A 24,065-nucleotide genomic window follows, 5' to 3' on the forward strand; every position below is an offset into this window, starting at 1 on the left:
ACGGCATGACCAAATTCATTTAATTCCCTGCCGCGTGTCGATATCCTTGAGTCTGTCGGAAAGAGACAGCGGGCTGGAACTGTTTACAGAAAAAGCTGGGAAGTGACAGACGAACCACTGACTGAAGGATTGGATTAAAATGTTTCAGGCAAATGGAGTCGAGTGGGACATGAATGTAGGTGTCGTGCGGAGAAGATTGTATAGACTTTAGCTATATCCGCACCCGAGTACAGTCCTGAAAGATTTGCAACTGAATGGAAACCCATCAGGAAAAATTCCTAGACTGAGATGCAGTCGGTCGGACAAGAATACCTTTACCAGCGGATGGATTTGTTGTGTGGCTTTTTAGGCTGTTTTTGGCTTTCCCTGCTCAACATTAAGCTTCTCTTTGTTTGAACAGCTTGTCAAAACCATTTGAAATCTTGCGGCATCGATTTCTCGAGTGTGCTTCCTTTATTTTTTGCATATCGAGCTTCCTAGCAACGAAAATATCAAACCGAAAAGTTACTTTAGCACAGACCCCGTTCGGTTTAGTATCTTCGTTGTGTGAGCTTTCTTAATGCTCTTATGTGTTAAAGGGTTTTTAATGGCGTAAACACAGCACTTGATCGCTGTGGTAAATCCCATTGGACAGAACATCATGGGATAAAAATGACGTCTTTTAGTAAAAGATTCTGATTTAGTAACAAAACGGAATATCCTGTTTTGGGTTAGGTTTTTCTTTGTTTTGTTTTTATTTGGTTTTTGGGCCACCCTTCAGAACAAAAAACTACAAAACTGCGGTAGGCCTATGTGCTTTCAACGCCCCATTTTGAGCGCGGTGTGCAGCAGGCGCCTAGAGCGCTTTTAACTACTGAACAAACACAAATGGGTTGCCTATGTGCTCAAAATACAACTGACTTGAATTTCAAATTCATAAAAGCTATCCCCTTTCCAGTGTATTTAGTATCTCCAGACATTAAAACATTCGTCGTAAAACTGACCCATTTTGTTTGTGAACTAGGGCCCCTAAAAAGCACCAAAATGGTGATGGAAATAATTTAGCCTTACCCAGTTTATTCTTTTGAGACGAAATGCAAAAGGCAAAATAATGAAAGGCCCTCCTTTGACAAAACACGAACGATTCGGGCGCTCCTGGCTTTTTTTTTTTTTTTTTAGATTTTTGGAGCAAACTCTTACGAACAGAACGTTGTCACAATTATAGCGAGATGTCTCTATTTGAAGAAATAGGAAGGTCACGTCAAGTCTATTTAAGAAGCGAGTTATTACTTTGTGCGCCCGAAGACGATGTCTGCAGTGCAGGATTTCATAAATAAGATGGTGAACGCGGTGAGGCGCTCGTAAAACACACGTAAAAATGCATATTTATTCCTATATAACACTTTGATGGCGAGTTCGTTGATGTAACGATTGGTGTTGATAAAACAAGACATTTTGACCCGACAAGTAATGTATTCATTCTTTGTTGTAAAGGTATATCATATTCGTTGTCGGTAAATTAAAAAAAAATTGAATTCAACAAACTTGAATCAGAGCAATAGGATTTAAACGAGCCTTCATGCCGATTTCAAGTTCTACGAACGGATTGGGTCTCAAATGAGAACTTACAGACAGAAATGCAACATAAAAGGCAATGGTGTGTGTTATATCTTGAATAGAATGGTAGACTGATTGTCCTAGGCGTTGGTGTAGTATGTCACGACCAACCCACCTCCCATTTCATTCTTTGCTCCGATGGAGGAAATCAGGAGGCAATTTTCCTAAACATTTGCCAACTCAAGAAAATGCCTGCCAAGCAAAAGCAAGTTAACAGCAATAAATATATCAAGTAAGTTGTGCCGCCTGCCACCGGTATCCTGAAAACTGGAAAAGCAGCAATGTCCTCTTCGTAGCTGGGCAAAATTCAGGCCTAGCAAGTACGCAGCTTTAAAATCCCCGATGGTTTTTTTCCCCTGGAGATGAATAGTAAGTATAACCCGTCCTTCTGAGATAATGAATGCTGTCGATTTGTTGCTCCTGGCAACCGAAAATGCGGGTATTCTTTAGTCTCCACCGTCTGTGTAATCAGCCATGACGCACACGTTTATTACAGCTTGTCAAAATAGATTCCCTGGCCGTTCTTTATCACTGCTTCTGATGTAAGCGGGCAGCTGTCCGAATTTTCGTAGCCCAACACTGTAAGTATGCATGTAGTGAAATCTTGAAATGGGCCACTCATTTTTGCCATGAAGGAAGGACACAGAAGGAGTTTGAACTACCCGGGCTACAACTTCTGTGAAACATTCCTTATTTAATAATGCACGAAGCGCCACCAACTAAGTTATACCAGGCAAGATATGGGACGGAGGGGTAACCCCCCCCCTTACCTGTTAAATCCCTATACACACTCTAGACTATTGTTATCTAATACATCCCCCCAAAAGTCTGTAAAGAATTTCTGAGATTTCGATCAAACAATGACCAACACAAAGGCGGGGGGGGTCTCTCCGTCCCATATCTTGCTTTAAATGAACTATGTAATAGCGTTCAATGCTAGACTGGTTTCGGTCCCAATATTATTTTCCTCTTTCTTACAGGGAATGAGATATATGAAATAGGTGCAGGATCAGTCAAGTGGAAAGACGAAGTTCTATTCGATGGGTACGTACCGTTGAACATAGAACGAATAACGATCAACGACCCACCAATCAGATGACGGGGATTTTAGCAGGTAATGTTTAATGTATACCAGTTTTAAATCGAACATTACATCCGCCTGAGTAGCGGCGGTTTCCTGATTTAATACATCTTCGTGCAAGAGGAATAGGGAAAGGGAACATTGTTGAATAAATGGAAAAAAGATAAGCAGTACCTGTTTTTTGTTTGTTTGGTTTGGTGTTTTTTTTTTTCTTGAAAGGTTTTCCAGTCCTTATTGAGAATCTTTTTAACCAGAAGAGGCTCTTCAAAAAGCAACAGCCCTTTCAGAAGGCTCAAGTGTGGGGGAAACTATTATTTAAACAGGGAATATTAAAGCCCTCTGTCGAGAGGCAACCACGGTTTAAGCACGTACGTCCTTCATCATCTTGTCCAAGCAAGCCCCCTACGTCTTCAGTATTAAAAGGGCTATATTTTACCACTTGACAAGCGGGACAAAGTAGAGTTTGGTATCTCCCTTTCACAGTCACGCAGCGACAGATTGAATTGACACTTTGATAGCATGAAGTTGGCGGCGTCCATTTTTTGGGGGGGAGCATTCTGCAAACTTCCAACCTAGTCCGACATAGCATTTTGCAATTACATGTATAGCTTACCAAAAGACACAGTGAAATATTCCTGTTCTTGCATGGTTTACTATTATGTTGGCTCCACTGATCTCTATGCACTGAGTACGACAGTGCCTTCAGAATTTACAGGGCGCCAAAAATTGAGCTACGATCCGGAGACTTAATTTGTTTGTGCACGGAGATATGGGCAGACGCTATCCAGTCAGATTATTCAGGTCGGTGGTTGGCTAACAGTGAATCTGCTCTATGCCTAAGTACTCTCAACTCTGGAAATTTTTGCAATGCCGTCCTCAAGTGCACACCTAAAACACACAACTGGTAGTAATTTTTTTTTTACGAGAAAGACCTTATCCCCACGAAAGCATCTTTTTGATGTGTGTCCTGCACCTGTCTTTTACAATGTAATCTGTCATATGGAGTAGTGTCATACCATTTGTGGTTCCGTGTCGCACTTTCATTTGTTTCAAATGTTGATTTAAAACATTTAGGTATAGAAAATCACAAATCTTTAATTATTCATCGTCGCAAATTTAATCTTTAAATGAACTTTTTTCAGTGCTTTCATTTTTATTGTTAGATTCCCAAAATAAAACTGTTAACCTCGCTTCCAATTCAAGCCTACCTATGGATAAGGTCAATTGCCCGTATGTACATGAGGCTGGGTTCGCTTTACTTGGCTACTGATGGGAATGTCAGCAGTGCATCTAAAGAACTGCTTACTGGCGACTTGCATAGGTGTGCGTTAGTTCCCACTGCACAGCAAGTACAGTATGCCTGTGTCAGATACAGTAACCATGTGCTGGAGGTGCGCCGCCATAAGGGAGATGTGTTTGGTCAGAGAAAACTCCCTCTCTTGTCCATCGAAACACGACTCACTATCTGTTACATTTTCAACCTTCCTTCCTTCATTGGTCACAAGAGGGCGTTGTCGTACATGTCGATGCGGAGCTGTATAGAGAAGGTAGCGCCAGCTTCAGATTTTGGAAACAAAATTGTTGTTCATTATGTGCACAAGTAGAAGGTTCAACTATTGTATACATACTGTTTGTGTACTCTGGGGCACACCGTCGTCAGTTTTGACAAAGATGTCGTAATTCTGTCCATACACGCGGCTCTATGCATGTTTACCTTCTGCATATGGGTTCATCAGATATAGCGCATTCATAATATTATGTCACGTCTTGTCGCATTGCAGCTCAGTCGATATTGCTGATTGAACTTCAAACGCCCTCTGTCGTGGTTCAACAACTAAAGAGGCTCGGGAGGTGTCTCCTTGTTTCCAGCTGGGGCGCCCTTCTTTGTAAGAACCGTGTTTCTTCAGACCTTATTTTTGTATTCAAAACTGAGCCCCATTTCTCACAAGCGGCAAAAGTTTGCAGTTAAATCAAGTCAAGCTGATACTAGCTTTTGCCGAAAAAAACAACAAGATTTGCTGCATTATTGTAGTGTTGAATTTGATTGATTTGTGAATTTTTTTACACTTTCAGGATTTTTCTCCCTTTTGTGCTAACGGCTAGCCATAGTTTGCCAGCCACTGCTTTACGTCGGCTGTGACAAACCAAAGCCAGGTCTCTTGTAGAAATAGTGCTCTCATTCCTGCAATGTACTAAAAAATTGTTTGCTCATCAGTCCTTGCCCCCTCTCATGCCTGCTGGTCTTCGGCAGAATGCCGCACATCGTGGGCCGATCAGCATTCGGTAAATTTTGCAGTCTCACACGGAGACGCAAGGTCTTAATAATGGGTCAGAACCGAAGTCACACGACGGCGAATGATTACCCCCCCCCTGCAGTCAACAGTCTGTCTGTCTCATTCACGGATCAAAAGTTAATGGTGGATTTTTCTTAACTGATCTCAATTCACAAGACAACAAAAATGACTCGTGTCTGTGAGCGTCACCGGTAGGAAAATTCCACGATCATTTATATTATGATAATACGTACAATATTATTATTGACGTATCCCTGCATTTACTAACGGCAAATACGTGCACTTTATCTGTACAGTGTTCAAGAGTATGCACTTTAATTAAGGACATTCATAATTATTGTACATGTGCCTATTCATAATGTACTATTGAGATTGTTCTAAAGTGTATATACATGTATAAAAAAAAGCTGGGGTTTATGGTAGAAATGAAGTACCGATGTCTATCACAAGCAGTTTGTTTATTTTTTTCTTATGATGCAAAAACGTTGTATTTGTGAGTATATTATCGTGATGAAAAGACTACGATTTCCAAAATCGTGAATTCATGATGACGTCTAAATGGCTTAATAACAAGTACTGATTACATGTAGTTATCAAAGTAGACCTTTTCTATTGGCTACAGTGACAACAAACAATCTTGTCCTGTAAAGGCAGATACTTTTTGTGAGAATTGAAATTCTTGCTAAGGAAGTGCTGTGCAGAACTTCATAAAGTGTTAATTAAGTAACGCTCGGTTAAATAATTTTACAAGTATTCATGCAACACAAATATGTACAGGTACTATTCGTTTCATTGTTTACTTAGTTGTGGAAAATGCCCACCAAGGTACAATAAGACAAACCCGCTTTTACAATTTTCCGAAATGATAATTCGACGAGAAAATTGCCCAGTAAATCAAGAGGAACTTCATAGACTGTTTGAATCAATTCACTTTGTGACATTTACAATAATTTACACGACCATCATCTGTTTGCTTTGTAAAGTAGGGAAAATATCTAGAAAATCATTACGGGTTCTTGTTTCACGCATACTTTTAAAACGTTGAGGATTCCCTATTGTCAGCCGAATCATTTTATCGACTTCAGCAGACCATCAAAACATATAAAATCAACCTACACTGAGATGAATGCTGTGAAGTTGAAGTGCCCTCTGCCAAGCTAACGATAGGTGGCACAATTTAACAGTGCAAACCACAGACACATAAACCCTTCGACGGACAGCTCCAATTCAAACAATGGCGGGGTACCGTAGCCGAGACATTACCCGACTAAATCCGAAGTCGTGGGCAAATTCACCCTTGGTCAACCTCGTTCCCATGCGTACGATCTTGCACCGCCATGTTGGTTCTTACAAGGCCTTGCACGATCTAACGCGATGCTAGTGAAGGAACGCGCACGCAGCCCACAGAGTCGAGGTTGCCCCTTGGTATCCGCCACAGACATATAAACACATAGACCGTCGGTCTTGCGCGTAAAACCGTGATTTTGAAAAGTATCAAGTTCGTAAGTGATTTCGCCACAAAGCGGACGCGCCACGATTTGCAGGCTCTCAGCATTGGACAATCGCTGAAGTTGCGCGTTAACTTCCTGTTCCGTGGTTCCATGTAAACGGCGATCAATGCATGTAACCCTATGTGCAGTGCACATCCCTAAGGGCCAGATTCAGTAAATAGATGATTTTTTTTACAATCAAAAATGGCTTCGTAGAATTTTATGGCTGGAATTCTTCAACTGTGCGTAAGTTCCCTGTACTGAGGGGTGAATTTTCCCATAGTTTTGATTTTAGTCGGGTGCCGCGCTTATCACTAAAAACCCATGTAGTTTTGAATAGGACCTGGCAGTCTATGCGTTTACGTGTCTATGGTATCCACCCCGAGTTGAGTTGAAGTCAGGTTAAATGTTATTGTGTTCAATTTTAGATAATGGAGCGAAAATATTTCTGGTGAAGTTAATTTCGGTTACGGAGAAGAAATAGCAAAATATGCCATAAGCTCCTGCCTAATTTCTGCATTGAGAGGGCATCGTTTCCTCATTTACATAGGCCTGCAATAAGCAGGGTTCTGCCGGATTCATTACCCGCCACTGGTCCCTAGGTTTAGAGGACGTCAGTAAGACGTCTGAAAACTACGAACGGGACGGGAACCGGTCTGAGCGCCAAGTCCAAACTTTAGAACCAAAATGGCTGTTCATTATTTGTGCAGTGCAGCATGCAGCTATTGTGTGCTTAGTGTCCAGGTGAAATGAAGCATAATCCACCATTTTGGTTCCACAATGGAGAGATATATGTTTCAATTCTCTGTACATAGGGCGTACAGTTCACTCTACGTGTATGGGATGTTTGGCTCCAAAGGAAGATATTTGATTCCAACAAAACTGTGTCAAAGTTAAACCACCAAAAACATTACTAAGTTGGTAACCGAGGACACATCGCCGTTATGCAGTTTTGGTTGTGAGCGGACATTTAGGCAGAAGCCTATCTCTCACTCGAACACGCACTACGTTTAGTTCGCGCGCACGACTGAAATCTGGTGAGTGCGAAGAATGGATGCGTGCCATGTGCCCTCTGTCTTTGCTCGGGGCCTACAACCCTATGGTTATTTGATTTATGCTGACTCAAGGGTTGCTGTAGTCGATGTAGGACCAGTTCAACTTATCATGTCGTTTGGGTCTAAAGCCTGGGTTGGAGTAAGTGACTGGAAGTTTCTCTGTTGTATCACATTATCTGTCAAAGCAAGGTCGCCTCTCAGGTCGATCTGTGACGCGACATTCATTATGGTTGGCGCCACGCTAGAGCTGCGGATCAGCGTTCGGGCCGTACTGGTGAGGTCGCGACGCAACGCGGCCAGCTTGTCGCTACTGCTGCCTTCGCCAGCCGCTTTGCTGTTGGTCAATGAGCCCGGTTCGCGGTAGGTGGCGGCCGCGTGGACGTGGTCCTCGGCCACAAAGTGCACGGCGTAGAGCTTGGGGAAGAACATGAAGGCCAGCGTGATGCTGCCGCTGATGATGAGCGCCACGGCCATGACCACCAGCTGCACCACGGCCCCCGGGATTAGAAAGTAGCAGGGGATGAAGGCCAGCCAAATCACCAGGGTGGTGTACACGCTCAGGCTGATGAAGCGGGACTCGTTGTAGTTGTTGGGGACCTTCCGGGTAATGAAGGCGTGCACACTGCACAGCACTACCAGGATGACGTTGTAGCTGAGGGATATGATCATCTCGTCGTTGCTGATGTTGCACATGAGCTCCACCTGGCCCGGTTGGGGCACCTTCTCCACAGGTGCTGGTGGTTCCTTGATATGCCAAGCTGTGCTGATTACGAGCTGCAGAAAAGAGAGTTTGAAGATTAATTCATGTAACATGCTGTAACATTGCAATCGGCAAAGTAAGACTTTAAAAGTTTTCTATCTGACAAAGAAAATCCGAAGTTTGTTTTCAATCAAAGGTGGGGGCCCGAATCTCGACGCCACGCAATCACGTAAAAGTCTTACAATGAATGTATTTGTTACGACGTGCTGCTCCAGGGATTTTTAAGGGAAGAAAGATCCAAGAACCCAGCCGGGACAGTGCATAAGTCTGGTGAGACTTCTGTGCACGGTGCAGTGGCGGGGAAAAAGGAGCTGATGCTTTGCATTTTACTTTATTTGGATTCGAAAGGCAAGGTTAATTTTTAAACGGATTTGATGAAATGGTAATGCTTTCAGCTGCTAGTGGACCTTTTTAGAGCGAATTTAAGTCAACGGCTGGAAAACAGCATTCATCGCCGACGTCTGGTTAAAAAAGTGGAATGTTCTTGTGAATGTTAAGATTCATGTGCTTATGGCTCATTATTGCTTGAGAGGCCTTAAAACGAGGCCATTTGGGGAACGCATGGTAAGTGCAGTATCGGTGATAAAGCGTCCATAAATTAGGGACTGGCTGTGTGCTCGCTATCGAATGTGTGCGGGTCGATTTAGAACACCTTGCAAATGGTGAAAATGGAACTGATATATGAAGTAATTACGGTTCTTGGAACAGAGTGCCCAAGCAGTATCAGTGACATATAAAGTACATACAGTAACGACTCTACGCCTACCAGTAAGCGCATGACACAAGAACTGAGAAAGTCTGTTCTCGTTCGTATGTGCCAGCACCCCACCCGTTGCCCCCAATTTTCCCTTCACAGCCAATTGCAAAGGGCTTTCTTATCTGATACACGGCACTGGAACTCTATATACATGCATTAGAAAAAAAACTAGTATCGCCCGCGCGCCGCAGGTACTGTGCTAAACCACTCAACTTCATGGTCAGCTACTTCTGGTTCGTGTTTGGGATTAAAGAACGGTTACAGAACTGTGTTCGTCACTGAGGCGGGGTGACGTGCCTTGACGATAATGAATGCCTTCTTGCCATTCCCTGACCTTAAAACCACCGTGTTTGTACTTTTCTACACACCATGACAAGACAGAGACAAGACTGTAATAGATGCCGAATGGAAATGGTGCATGGAACAGTTCGTGCACTACCGATCCAGCGATGCAAGGCACCGGTCGAGCGTCCGCTCTTCCGAGGGGAGCGGATCGCGCCGTGAAATTAATACTCCTGGAGAGGGGAAATCGAGCGATGTATATCTCCCCCTGACTATCTCACGAACGTAAGGGTATAATCTTCCAGTAAAATGAGCAGAAACGTTTAGGGTTGTGTTGGCTCTGTTGCTGACTGCAGTGCCACTGTTATTGGCTCAAATCATTTGTCAGGCATGGTTCCAGATTGCAAGTCTTGACTCCTTGTTTATTAGAGACGCGATTATCAAATTACCGACGAGTTGCAGAGCCCTACAGACTTACGGACTGCGTTTTATTGATTGGAGAGTAAGATGTGTCAGACAATAAATTCTCTGTCATTACACCACAGATACTAGGCCTGGAATCTTGATTGGACAAGCCCTTTGACTATACGCGGGCAGAAATGCTCACAATGATCAATCCTAATAAACTTTACACATGTCTCAATTTAGGCTCTGTAGGCCTAATGCGGTAAGCCGTCAAGGCGAGCGTTGCGGCGCAGCGTGAGAAAGGGCTCCGGGAACAAGGATGGACAGGAAACATGGCCACCATTCTATCCCACTAATAGCAAATTAATTCTTTAATAACTCTTTCATCATCAGCTTCCAGAGACACTACTTTCTTAATTTGTCACTTCCTAAGTTGCGGAAGTTAAACTTAGGTGAAGCAGCAGCATTGAACAAATAAAAAAGTAGGTCATGCCAGAGAAAAAAGGCTCAGTAAACAAGGACAGCTGACATCTTGCTAATTATTATCTTGAAATTTGCAGCCCGTTGGTCATAATTATGTATGCAGTGTTGCTTTTAAAAGGCTGACAAATAAAAATTTTCATCCACACCCAAGATTCAACTTCAATCGTGTGGTTTCAGAAGCGGTTGTAGCCTCTGTCGTGTGCCACCCGATCCGACTACCCAGCTTGGTTAACGAATGACGCAATCGCTGAAAAATGCCACCTTTACTGGTGTGCCAATAATACATTATAATAGGCACGGAATTACGTATCAGCTCTCTCATTATTGCTAGAGAAACAGCTTGTTTGCCTCGCTACGGTAACCTCTTCATGGCGCATATTGTTGCGATTCACTTCTGTTTTTCACCAGACCCAAAATCAAAACCGGCAAATAAGGCTGACTGGCTTGGTAATATTTCCAAGTATTCCCAAATATAATACTACTATGAAGTCAAAGAATCGCATAAATATGAATCAAATTCAGCACGCCACAGCCCAGTATGAGTTAATCAACTGTTACGCAAAAGTTGATATGCCTCTTAAAAATGGCGACGTAAAAGCAAACAGTGTTATTGCCTCCCTACTGCACGCGACTTTTCTCCTCTCAAACACTGCTTCCTGTACATACATGTAGAAATGAAGTGTGGCCCATTACAAGGGCTACCGGATATCAAAACCTCCTTAAATACCTTATAGATCGGTTATCAAGGAATGCATCAGAATTGTTTTGACTTGATTTTTTTTTCAAATTGCTACGCGTAGGATAGTGCCGCCAAAACACAAGGAACTTGATCCTTAACACTTTTCTTAAAATATAATGACATGTGTCAAATCATTACGAAAGCCGTTTATATCACGCATGCGTATAACGATGCGAGAATAAACCTGGATGCAGACGCCATCGCCATGGCGAGCAGTTAATAATGGGCACAATAAAAACCTGCACATGTACTATTGTGAAACCAAATTTCATAACAACTGGGAAACATGTCGCCTTCATATCAAGCAACTAGGAAGTGGTCCACTCGAGTCTTGACATTAATTAAGCTTGCTGACGAATCATGGACGGAAGCGTGTCGCTAATATTAACCAACTCGGCGCAATTTTACAAAGAAAGGAAATTGTAAATGTTCACATTACGCTTCCAGTCTGTCGAGTGTGCCACCGGTAGAAGACACACTTCCGTAATATCGTAATTTAGACCTATGCCATCGGTATAACACTCAACATTAACAAAATATTAATGTACTTGTGAGAAGGTGTTCCGTGTTCGTGCATCGAGTTTGCACATAGGCTTCGAGCTTCATCCACGAATATGTAGCGACAAAAATACCGAGTCGGCGTATGTAAGGGCCAATGCTGTACCAATGTTGTACTCACTGGTGACAGACCCTTACTACATGCTTAACATATGAAAGTACTCTTGTGTACAAGGAAAAAATGGGGTAGTGCAGGAATCAAGAAAGTAACAAAGTAGTGCGCCGCATCGAAATTTGCTCTGGAAGATCGCGTTCTCATATGTTGTGATTTGCGATGCGATACATAGATGATCAAAAAAGACTGATATTGAAAAACGAAGTTGTCCTTGTCGCCATCCCTGAAAAAACAAACCAATAGCAGAACAAACAACTCGAAATAAATCGAAAATTCAAGCGTTGCAAAGTATCCCTTACTTTGTCCAGGTCCACAAAAGAAGAGCTACTACCTATTTCACAGCTGAAAACTTTCTTAATAATATCGATAGTCCCCGTCGAAATGGCCAAAATTGGTGTCACCTGCATGACCCGTGTTTTGAAGAATTCATGTGATCCACAGAGAGGACTTAAGCAGAACGTTACTCAGACAAAAAGGTATTTGAACTTTTCAATACCAGGCGTGGAGTAAATATCACAGATAAGTTAAGGAAAAACGGCGAAAAAGTGGAGATTCTTTGATTCGAATGGGCGAGGACGCGACTTAAACCACGTCCCTCCCTCCTCTATTATTGTCTATATTGTACAAAAGAACAAAACGGCTTTACTGATGCTTTGAGAGCAGTGAGATGAATTCCATCATCTGTCCAGCGTTGGCTGGCTATGTACATTTGCATGTACATAAAAGCTTCATTCCTTCCCAGGCCGTTGAGTAACTCCTTGGCTGGGTGCACAACTATTTTTCATTCACAGACCTACATGCTTTACACGAAGTTGCACACAGACATGCAGTAGACACCATCAGTGTATCGCACGGCACACACGCTGCCTTACGGTCCCAATGGATTTCTATCTATGTGTTAGTAGCGGAAATAGGCCCTATGCTAAGTTAGCAAAGGCTATCGATATGACGATACGGAGCTGGGGACCTTTTACACCATCCGGCAGGTTTCTCGATCGAGTGACTGATTTGAGAATTTCAGTTCACTGCCTCTTCAAAGGAAGATTACGCTTACAACCTTGGAAGGACATGTTTACTCTTGGAAATCCCTCAGTCGCCAAAGGAAATTCTTTCGTTTGGAAAACACATGCATTTGGAATATCATCTCATTCATCTGGGAAGTATCATACGTAAGTCTCTAAACGATTAATCTGTTTTGCAAAATTATTGTCCAGAAATTGTGATTGTTGTTGTTTTTGAAATTGTTTAATAACAGCGAAAGAGTTAAAACTTAGGTTTAACCGAAAGTAAAGTGGCTAAATGTGAATTAAAAAATAAATACACAAAGGAAAATGAGAAAAATAATAAAAATTATACGTAACCATTAGAATATAAATCTAAATTAAAATGGAAAAAAAGGAACTAAAACTTAAATGGAAATGATATGTTAAAATGAAACTAATGTGGAAGGGGTATGTAAAAATGAAGGAGACACATTAAAAACATTATACAGTGCAAAGTAAGGAGCGGTTCACTTTAATTGAAAATCGCTAATCTCAACATAAAATATTACCGTGTCAAATCTAAAAATTTGACTGTTAACCGTACTGAACGTCTAAAACATCTGAGAGCGTTTTTATTTTTGAGAGCGTTTCTCACCGTGTTTGACGTTGTAATTTAATGTCACAAATGCTTTTCCTGTATCTATCAAGTCAAGTTTGATCTATCACTTTTTGAAGAATGTCCAAACTGTACATTCTTAAGAATAATCGACACTTTACTGGATAGGGTGACGTCACAAGAGTGGTTTTATGGTATTTTGTGGTAAAAAGGACATCTGTATTGCAACATGTAAAACTTGTTACTCGCTAGGTCAGTGACATGAGAAAGCTTCAATTTCATGTTTCAATTCAGCCAGCAAGCGTGAGCGAACATAAGTGTTGCAGTCGCTGCTGTCAAGAGACGAAGATAACTAGACCAGAAAATGATTACGCTGTGGAGAAAAAAAACCTGCCCGTCGTTCTGCCCAAGAGAAGTTCCAATTTAGGAAACGCGCGTGTTTGGAATAATTTGTTCGTCGTCACACAAAACAATGTTTTCTGATTTAGAGATGAGTCTCAAACGGAGACAGGGTTGTGCATTAAGTGGGAGCATCTTTCATTCTGCTTTCTACTTTGGGCAGCTGCATAGCTTACTTCTCACCAGTGTGTTCATGTGGAGTCTGATCGTTGTTATGAACTAGAAAAATGTGGGACCCTGTTCGAGCAGGATACGACGTGTCACTCAAACCCTTAACAAGCACGGGCAAACTCCCGGATCGACATCGAAGAGACTTCACAAGCAATTTTGTACGCCTGTGGGAAAAAAGACTTTTCCTTGAGCGGAATATATTTCCTCTTTATTTTTCCCTCTCTTTTGGCCAGGACTCATCTGCCTCAGAGATGTAATAAAAACCACAAATTGGAAGATTAATGGGTCAACTGTGGTCGGTGGAAGGTTTGGCGGTCTTCTTTACGCAGCATATTAGTGGTTTGCTGGGAAAGACACTAAAAGGAATTGTCCCTTCACCCGGCAGCGGACGGAGGGTTTACCTCTCGCTACGGGCCAAGCAGGCTCCAGAACACTGATCATATTTCGGTTGTTCCTTTGAAAGTCCTGCGGCGAACCTAGCGATCTGTTTGTTTTTAATCTTACTGATTGGGGCTGATTTTGACGAGCCTGCCATTCGACTCAGGAAGGGGGGTGTAATTACGTACGCACGCTTATATCATTTTGCCTAATAAATGGCGCGTCGAGAAAAGATCCCAACGATCCCATATATTGGTGCAAATAGCAAACTGTGCCACTCACGCGGCCACCCGCGCGAGTACGGGGTGATACAGTGACAAGCCAGTACGATGCAGTGCGTCAAAATGCAAGAGATCGTACTCGTGGTAACAACAAGCGCAGTACGTAGGTCCTGGCACCCCCGATCTCGTGGTAATTTTCCCGTCACGCGCCATTTTGGAGTTTTTCATTCGCCGCCCTATTTGTGTCATTAACAATAAAGTTTCAAGAGGCCAAGGCTTCGTTTACCAGTAGATACACAAACAGCAGTTGGGCTATCGAGCTCACAATGTTAGCTTAGTACTTCAGCGATGTTTGCTCTGTACGATTCTTCTCCGTAATGAAAATGTGAAGGCTTGAACAATCTTCGGAAGAGTATTGCTTAGAAAACCTTTCAATCAAGCACGATGGTAAAGAAATGCCAGCATAAATTATTTGTAATTTTCAAAATTGGCCAACGTTTTACTAGTCTGGACGAAAAAAGGCTGAAAAGGAAAGGAACTCGAACATGTCAGAGACTTCCTTGATGACGGAATGGTACCCGTTTCGGACGGGAACAAAATAGGGCGTGTCTGTAAATGCAATTGACGATCCTTTGGTGCCAACTCAACGCACAGGCGCGCGACATTATGCGCGTTTTACACTTTAGATATCGGAAGAATTTAAAAAAACGCGGAGAACGGTGAGAAATTTATGCTGTAATGTATGGCCTTCGCGTGCAAGTCGAACGAGTGCAAGAACCTGCTTGGAAACTTAGTGCCAGCCTGTCTTTCTTTCGCCGGTGAGGGTGCACTTCAGCTCAGCGCGGATTAACCACAGACACATAAACGCATAGACCGCCGGTCTTGCGCGCAAAACCGTGATTTTGAAAAGTACGGGCAAACATTGAGCGAAGCGACAGATGCCGGGCAGAGCGTCCAGTGCCAATTTACCCAACACGCGCAACGCACTTACATCGCCTGCATTTGTTCACATGTACTCCCAAAATGCGTTCACTTTTTTGTCTCTTTTGTACTGCTAACTCTTCTTTTCAGATCTTGGAACCGCATTGTTTTGAATCCCTAGGAGCCAGATTAAGTAAATAGAGGTTTTTTACAATCAAGAAATAGCTTCATAGAATTTTATGACTGGAATTCTTCAAGTATGCGTAAATTCCCCATATCGAGGGGTGAATTTGTCCATTTTGATTTTACTCGGGCGCTACGCAGATCTTGAAAAACCCCTGTAGTTTTGAATAAGACCTGGCGATCTTCGTGTTTGTATGTCTGTGGGATTAAAAAAGTTAGACCAACAACAATGCGAGATCGCAGCAAACCAAAAGGTAACCAACCCCTCAAACTGTCTAAAACTAAAACTGGTGGGAATTTTTGCCAGGTATTGTTCAGAATAGACTTGTGCGAGTCGTTCCACACAGTGGCGTATTCTACATTCCTTCATGCTTATTCTACTGTTAGTTATCTTACATTCAAACGGCTCTTGCTCGCATATCGATTGCACGAATAAAGCAAATAAGCCTTCAGGGTTGTCTGGGACAAGTTCATTACTACATGTAAATGTTCATCATATGGTGATGTTTAACCTGTCTGGCCGTGTCGTGATGCAAATGTGGTTTATTTACACACACTGCGCTAAAAAAAAACGATCGATGCTTCAGCAGTCAATACACCAACGAACCTGGCATTGTGGGTCATTTTGTAAAATTGGAGCCCGAATTCTTTTGTCCCTGTTACACCTGACTTGTACCATTTGACAAGAAATATATGACTAATTTAACTTCACACTATTTTTTTTTCGTTTAGCAGATAATTTACCATACTTAGTTATTCCCAGCAATTAAAGAATGTATTCAACATTTTAAAAATCATACGACAGTGACCAGGAAAAATTTGATCCCAAATTTATAGAATAACCTTTTTAAAAATTCCAGTTTGAAGAATTTTATTCATTTGCGTCTCTTAATGCTGGCACAAAAGATCATTTACCTTACTAGACCTCCCGCTAGCCATTGGGCCCAGATTGTTTGCGCACAGCCAACAAAAATGTTTGACAAAACCTGAAAACTTGACTTGGTCAGGCTCTCTTGAAGGCAATTGCCCTGGGACATGTCTAGCCGCACGTCGGTGGACCTTCAACCAAGCAAGTGTAAAGCAAGGCACGTTTTCAGGCTGCACGGAACAATGGATGTTAATAATTTCACCGCAGTTCGTGCACGGGACGGCGTTTCAACCGGCCTTCGTGCTGTGTGGGCAGAACACAATTTTGTCTCAGTTTCAACGTCAAAGTGCGTCTCGTTTCGCGCCCAGTGTACGGAAAGCCAAAGTTTAATTGCCACAACGCATACAAGCCCACGGTTTGCTGGAAGACTTGCACTCTTTTAAAAACACTGTGAAGTTTACTTTGCAACATAATCGGTGAATTCAAAATGTGCTCAGTGTAACAAGCATGTCAAACTCGACAGCTCTGTTTGTTTACGTGCGCATCTTCGAGAGTCGGAGAGTCACATTGCAAATATAACGTTTGCCTCACAATGAAGTGCGCAGGCTAGGAGGGCACGATGGAACATAATGACCTGTGACGCCAAAAACGACTTCATTGCCTGATACAACATTCTGGACGTTTAAATCTTGTCCAGAAGGGGCTATTATTGTTTTGAAAGGGATGGCATGGATATGCGCCTTGGCTACATTTCAGGGCGCCAGCCCAAACACAAGACATACATCTGCATCTATATCTGCATCGGTGTAGATATTGAACTGGCTTCTTCCACAAGGGGAGAGCTTTCAGGCCTATATATGCGAAAAAGAAAAGAGATAACAGTAACGAAATAATAAGATTTTTGTTTGGCGCCTTAATCTAATTTGTGGGAGTCTGTGTCAACATGAGGTAGTTTTGCAGTGCCCTATTTGTTTCTGAAAAAGGAGGTAGTTCAACGATATCGAGCATGCCTTTAACAAAGACGAGAGAAACTACGTAAAGACTTTATCGAAGGAGGCCTTTTGAACGTACTGTGGAAAGTCAACATCCTAGCGTGAAACGATGTTCCCTTTTCATTTGTGTAGTTTTTACGTTTGTGGATGCGCGATTTCATTACTTTTATACCGTTTTGTGTAACAGTCCGGGAGCTACCGTGATGACCCTGCATTCTTTTGTGTTTTGTAACAATGGAAGTGAATGGTGATGAATGAATGACAACACACAATAATGCACGATATGAAGATCGAAAGGTTGAAAAAGTGGCCTCACTTGATCGAATAGCAATACACTGAACATTGCCAGCACGACACTGACGATATAATTTCTTCCTATAATGGGCTCCGAGTTGGACCACGAGGGGTGCAATTTTCCTAGCAACTGGGCTTCATTGGTTCTAACTGCGACCAGTGTGGCTCTTTTCAACCGATGAGGGAGTGCTCCTGCTCGGGCAGATTGACCTTCTTAAGCATCCTTCAGATTTAGAGGCTTTTGAGACCTATATTCGGGCGAGTTCGTTCAACTCACCTGTATTAGAATTAACACCAAGGACATGACGACCTGAGACCACGGGCTGATGAAACTCGGTCTCTTGGTGGATCTCTTTCCGGCCTTGAAGATCCGATAAATGCGATTTGCTCTAGTCAAGAGAGGTGCGTAGGTGAAGGTAAAACCCAGCATGAACCCGGCCCTGATTACGTAGCAGGTGGCCACACTGGGCCTGCCAAAGAACGCGAAGACCATACCGTAGCACAACAGCACCCCGAGGAGCATGAGGTAGCTCAGCTCCCGGCTGGAAGCTTTGATGAGCGGATGCCTGTTGTTGCGGACGTATACCAGGAAGGCCAGGCTGGTGGCCACTACTCCCAGGGAAGTGATGACCACCAGCACGATAGCGACAGGGTCCTCCCAGTGGATATAGAGTGGCTCCACCGGCTCGCAGCTGAGCCGTGACTGGTCCGGGACCTCCCTGTCTTGGCAGGGGCTGCACACCGTCTCGTTCACAACGATATCGCGCTGGCCGCACGGCGTGCATTCCCAGCAGCATTGGCGCTCACCTATCCCCGTCTTGATGTACCCAGGCTCACATGGCTTGCTGCAGTACGAAGGCGGGGAACTGAACTCGTCCTGGTCCCCTGGCACACCCCATGGAATATTGGGCTCGGTGATGGTCAACTTGTGGAGCAAATCCCATATCCCAATGCGTTTCAGTTCGTACTGCGTCTCGTTGTGCTCCTGGATTACCTCCAACTCGTACCGTTTCTGCATAACCCTCCCGGAGGAGTGCGCGAACATCGAACTATAGCGAGATCCCGGCTGGATCACGGCTGTCATGTGCTGAAAAAATGTTTCCCCTTCGACAACCAAGTTGCTGATATTACATGGCGGACTTGAATTTGTGGTTGCGTTGCAGTAGTCCCAAACCATCTCGTCCAACGCATAAGCGTACACCCTCACAGCATCAATGACTCGAGACACGCCGCTAGGCTCGCTGAATCCTCGCCCATACACTTTGTCACATCCATGTCCAACGACACAATCGAGGGCGTATTTCACCTTATATTGGTCAAGCCAGGGGTTCTTGTAGCCAGGGAGTGTGCTGTCATTCGCTATCATCAGGTCAATAAAATAGTCTTCGAAATCTAGGTCTTCCTCGTCCGGTAACTGTGTCTTGATTGCGCCACGAGCCATCTCCCTGTTTCCTTTTTTTATCTCCCCCATGCTCATCCCCCAACCATCACTGCCAATAATCTGAATCTTCCCCTTGGCGTTCATCCTAGTCATCGATTCCAGCACCTTATTGGCGTGGTTGGCCTGCGTGAACAGGATCACGACTTTGGCCGTGTCGGCCCGGGCCAAGATCTCCCTGACTGCAATGTCTACGACGACTGAAGGGGTGTTCGTGTCGATCTCGAACTGGACGCCGATGCACATGGTGTATTTGAAGGTCAGTTCCTCTTGGAAGCTGGCGAGGGCGTCCCGGCCGTAGCTGTCGCTGGAGTAGATGACGGAGACGTAGTTCCAGCCAAATTCTTCCATGAGGGCGACGACAGCTTTCACCTGCAGTTTGTCCGATGGGATCATTCTCAAGAAGTACGGATAGCGAATTTTGTCGTCTAGCTCCTGCGCAGTTGCGAAGAAGCTCAACAAGGGGATTTTGTAAACACCAAGCAGCTGCGCCGCAGCTTTAGCGGTTGAACTCTTCTCGGTCCCGACGACACCTACGACAAGAAAAACAAACTTACAATTCAGTACCAACTTCTTTTCACCGGCGACAAAAATACATCCCCTGAGACCCTCGAAGGCCCTTGGTCTGTGCTTTCAACGCCGTGCGTCAATAGAAGCAAGGAGATTTGCGAAATGACTGTTATGCACACGTACGACATGTCACCGAAGGCTTGTTGGTGCACGAAGCCCCATAGACTTGTATAAAGATTACAAGAAAACACGGGCATTTCACGAGCTTGAAATCTTAACGGGCACGAAAGTATCTTGACATTACCTTGACACACATATTTATCGACGCGCTCGACCTCACCAGGATTCTTTACCAGAGGGCTAATTTGCGGTACCACATGTCGTTTTTACGCGCTCTAAAAATAAAGTCTCGGCTTCCTCGATGTTTACTGCTTCGCCTTAATTTCGGGTCACTGAATTTGAAATTCCCACTTCAATATCTCGAGTCATGCTTTCCTCGAGGAACATTCAACAATATCATGCAAGTTCAAACGTTGGGGTTTTTTTCAGTTGAGCCTGGCATTGAAACGATGAGGAGACACCCCGAGCTTTGAGAAAGGCTAACACGATTAGTTGCCATGATAGTTGGGTTTATACATCAAATACTTTCAGCGTAAGGCGTTTAATTTGGCTTAAAACTAACCTAAACCGTTTCTAAAAGGGTTATATAAGCCAATATGTGCCAAAAAACTACCAGATCAAAGGCTTTCAAACATCGGGATTGCAGTTGTTTCATTCTGTTGTTTTTGCGTTTTCTGTAGATTTGTTGTTGGGTTTGGGTCAACAAGTGCAACCGACACCCATCATTTTATGCGCACGGGATACATGTCAAGTTATTCAAGTGACTCTATCGACTTTTAATAGTATCTACTAGTAAATTTATGTGCATATGGAAGAGATTTGATGTTGGACTTTGGTCCAGAAACGATATGTAGTTCTTAGTGTTCCCGATAGCCAGTACCTGACGTTTGGATTTGAAAATCAACAATTTAGTTGCGCTATAGGCTACAGAGGGACTTTTTCAAAAGGAAGTAAAGTCCTACAACCATTCGCTGACAACCAATTCATTGTGTGTCGTTAGTGACTAAAGTTGGTTTCAGAAAAAAAGCCACAGGGCTATTTCGTACTCCCTCCCAATGCGGGCTGCCATATTGCTTGGGGGGGGGAATTGCTGAAGGTCAAGCTGTCATTTTGCTTAAGTCTCATATATTTTACGCAGTAGTCTTGTTTAATGTGCTTTTCAACCCAAACAAACCAACAACTATTGTGTAGTTTACTTCCGTTTTAAGTATAATCATGCATATCCAACAAAAAATGATTAGAAAAGAAATAATGCTCACCAATCACTGGTTTCCACTCCTTGAAAGGATCCTCGCACGAAGCTGTAGCACCTAAGTTGATGCTCGCATCTGGGATGAAGAGAGTCGTATGCGCCACGGTGGTGGGCTCGCGGGAGCAAGTGTCGTAGATCCGAAAGCCAAGGGTGATGTTGGGCAGGATGTCTGAGCGATTGTTGATCTGCCGCACGGCATAGGCCATCGCCTCCAGCCGGTGTAGGGTCTCCAACTCCCGGAGAAACAAACAGTTCTCCTCCAAGACAGGCAACAGGCCACCGATGATGTAGTCGCCGGGCTCCTCGTAGACCTTTGGCGATATGGAGTCCGTGTGGACTACAAGGAAGATACTGAAAGCGAGTACCACGCAGAACCCAGTGTTCATGATGCCGAAAAAATCATTTAAGTCCAGCAACAACGTGAAAAGACCTAGTACTACAAAATTCACCCCTGAACACGATCCATGGCACAGGCTGTGGTGAACCTCCGGTACGCCTCCGTATTTAGGTTCTTGAAAGTATGACGTTTAAAAAAATCGCACACAAGGTTCAAGGTAGGAAACTGCCATTAACTAGACGGCTTCCAGTTGGCTCAGGTAAAAGGCTACAGTATGATGTGATGGGGGATTTATCTTGTCAAGTCTACATGTCTACATGTTGTTACATGTTTCGTTATCAAACGAAAGTTGTCGGTGTGGCCTCATCACTACTAACACGGCATCTTCAAATAATGAGCTCTGATGCACCCTTTTCGTTGGCCTGGATGCGAATGGTTTGCATTCTCTTTTTCTACGTAATGAAGAGTGATGTGGGCTTAATCGTTGGACCTTGTCGATTGCGCAGTCGCAAATTTGAAGACGCGTGTGCTCACTTTGCATTTAACGGCAAGGTGTACCTTCGAGGAAAGAGGAAGATGACGTGTGGGTCCCCGACTGGCGAGTTCCCGGCGAAAGAGACGGTCGCCGGTAATGACTTGCCACGAACTATCGGTCTGCCCGCGGTCCGTTGACTGGCAATTCATTGAAGGCGTTCGCACAGCGGACTCTGCTCTCCGTGTATGTACAAGACAGCTGTCCGTGGTGTTGCCGTGATGAACTTCCCCGGCCGTACTGCAGTAATGTGCAGTGAGTGTGCGCAGATGTCAGCTTTCAGCCGAACTTGTTTTCGCACATCACCGTAATTGCATTTGAAGGTCTGCGCTGAGATGCTGTAACGACAGGAGGCAAACACAACTGTCAAGTACCCGGCGAACATGGATTTCATCCGCATTTCATAGAAATCTGGGCCATTGGAAACCCCCCCCCAAAAAAAAGGTTGCATGACAAAGTCTAGGCATGATGGCCGAGATATTCAAGGGGCAATTCATAGAGAGAATTGAAAAGAGTCGTGTAAGTCTAAGTACTCCTGAACACGCCCATTTAAGTGATCACGCAAATGCGCCACAGCTAGTGTGCATTTAATGAATAAAAAAGTCATGCGTAAAAAGTGTCATATGTGTTGACTACCATAGCGCAGTTATGGCTGAATTTCAAAGCGTTTAATCTGTTTTGGGTTTTTTTTTAAACGATGTAAATGTTAGCGCTAATGGCACCTTGTTTCTGTTTTTTTCTGGCTACATGTATATGAGAAATGCTTTCCTCTGTACGACTTCGGCTGTTCGATGTGACGGTGGAGAACGCGACTCCTGGCTTGTGCAAGAAAGCCACAATATGAATCAACCCAGAAATGTTTTCTGTGATCAAGGACATTTCCAGAGTGAGAGACCAGCAACCTACAAAAGGCTGCAAATTATATGTGCTTAGCATGTACTGTTTGACGGCGAGGGGCATGATGTCGACACTTGACATCTATGGAGGCCAACACCGACACTTTTTACAGAGCCTTTGGCTGAGGCAAATACTCTCGCTGGTGCTATGTCTAAAGCTGAGTTAAAATGAGTCACAACATTCCGTGAATGTCGAGTCAAATCAATGTGATCCGTGTCGAGTCGAGACTCATTAGGTAAAGAAATCGGGTCAAGTACTAGGCTCAATTCAATTCGAGTCACATATATTTGAGCATGTACTATACAAAAAAAATAGAGACAGACAGTCAATTTGGACATTGATAAAATCTGGGCTACCACATTACATGTGGCCACATTACATTTGACTTTGGATGAAAAGAAGAAGTCGGTGGCAGCTGATCGCCATACAGCAGACGAAGGCACGATTTAAACCACGCGGACGCCTACACCCACAAACCTCTGTTTGTTGTTTACCTGCAATAATTGTTTAGCTTCTAGAATACCCAGTCTGAAAATACCTTGTCTGCAAGTTTAGGCTGGTACCACGGAGAGAGGACAAAAGACGGCTGCAAGTAAGTTATGCGTATTTTTCGACATGACGTCAAGATTCCCAACTGGCGCCCTAAGTCATTACAAATAGTTTTCCCAAGAGAAGGTTGCTTTTATATTTGGGACTTGAGTCTTATTAGCTTTCACTCGGGTCAAGCCTTCTGAGGGCATGTGCATTCGAGTGGAGTCATTTGGTAGCGATGACTCGCGTCGAGGTGAGTCATATACTACCCGTCGGGACTCGGCTCGAGTAGAGTCACTGACTCGAGTCATTATAACTCTGGTCTGCAGACAATCACAGACTTAAAAAATTAGCTGACGCCATCCTGGTCACAGTTAATAGCCTGTCTGTCACATGGCTTACGCAATAGTGGAGTTCTAAACAGTGCCGTTCTAAGCGGTTCACTGAACACTTCTGATGTCTTCTGTGCCAATTTTTTATACCTTTTTTGTGCAGCATTTGTTTTGAAAGGGCAAGAGTTATTTAGATTATGCATAAGGATTTTCAATACATGTTTTTTTTTTAACTTGAAGAGACAATGGCTTCCTACGAACTCAGGCACTACTTACACAGTGCAGCGAGCGTATTTAATTTCGGCATGCACTGTCGAGGTATACCGTTCTTTAGACGGCAAACCTTCTTGAAAAGTCCCAACCAGCCCTTTTCAATATTGTATAAATAACTTTAGATCACCCTTCCAGATATGAGGAAGACGAGGAAGATTTTGGTTGCCTTGACAATGGAGATCCGTCGTCAAGTCCACGCTGA

At 43.6% G+C, this 24,065-nt stretch overlaps 1 protein-coding gene and 1 long non-coding RNA gene across 2 annotated transcripts; one reads left to right on the forward strand and one right to left on the reverse strand.

Moving 5' to 3' along the window:
* Positions 1-784: 784 nt before the first annotated feature.
* On the forward strand, positions 785-5,195 carry LOC147796704 (uncharacterized). Its single transcript, XR_015427823.1, has 3 exons — positions 785-2,177; positions 2,577-2,710; positions 4,459-5,195. It is a non-coding gene; the product is annotated as an uncharacterized LOC147796704 (long non-coding RNA).
* LOC110981507 (metabotropic glutamate receptor 2-like) lies at positions 5,164-22,235 on the reverse strand. Its single transcript, XM_022239118.2, has 3 exons — positions 20,969-22,235; positions 17,919-19,612; positions 5,164-8,290 (listed from the first exon to the last, which is right to left on the reverse strand). The coding sequence occupies exons 1-3, from the start codon at positions 21,345-21,347 to the stop codon at positions 7,616-7,618; spliced, it is 2,748 nt and encodes a 915-aa protein (XP_022094810.2). The 5' UTR covers positions 21,348-22,235; the 3' UTR covers positions 5,164-7,615.
* Positions 22,236-24,065: the final 1,830 nt, after the last annotated feature.

Source organism: Acanthaster planci, linkage group LG15 (assembly GCF_054643075.1).
Source record: "Acanthaster planci isolate LZ-2023a linkage group LG15, COTS_SCS, whole genome shotgun sequence".
Classification (NCBI taxonomy): Eukaryota; Metazoa; Echinodermata; class Asteroidea; order Valvatida; family Acanthasteridae; genus Acanthaster; species Acanthaster planci.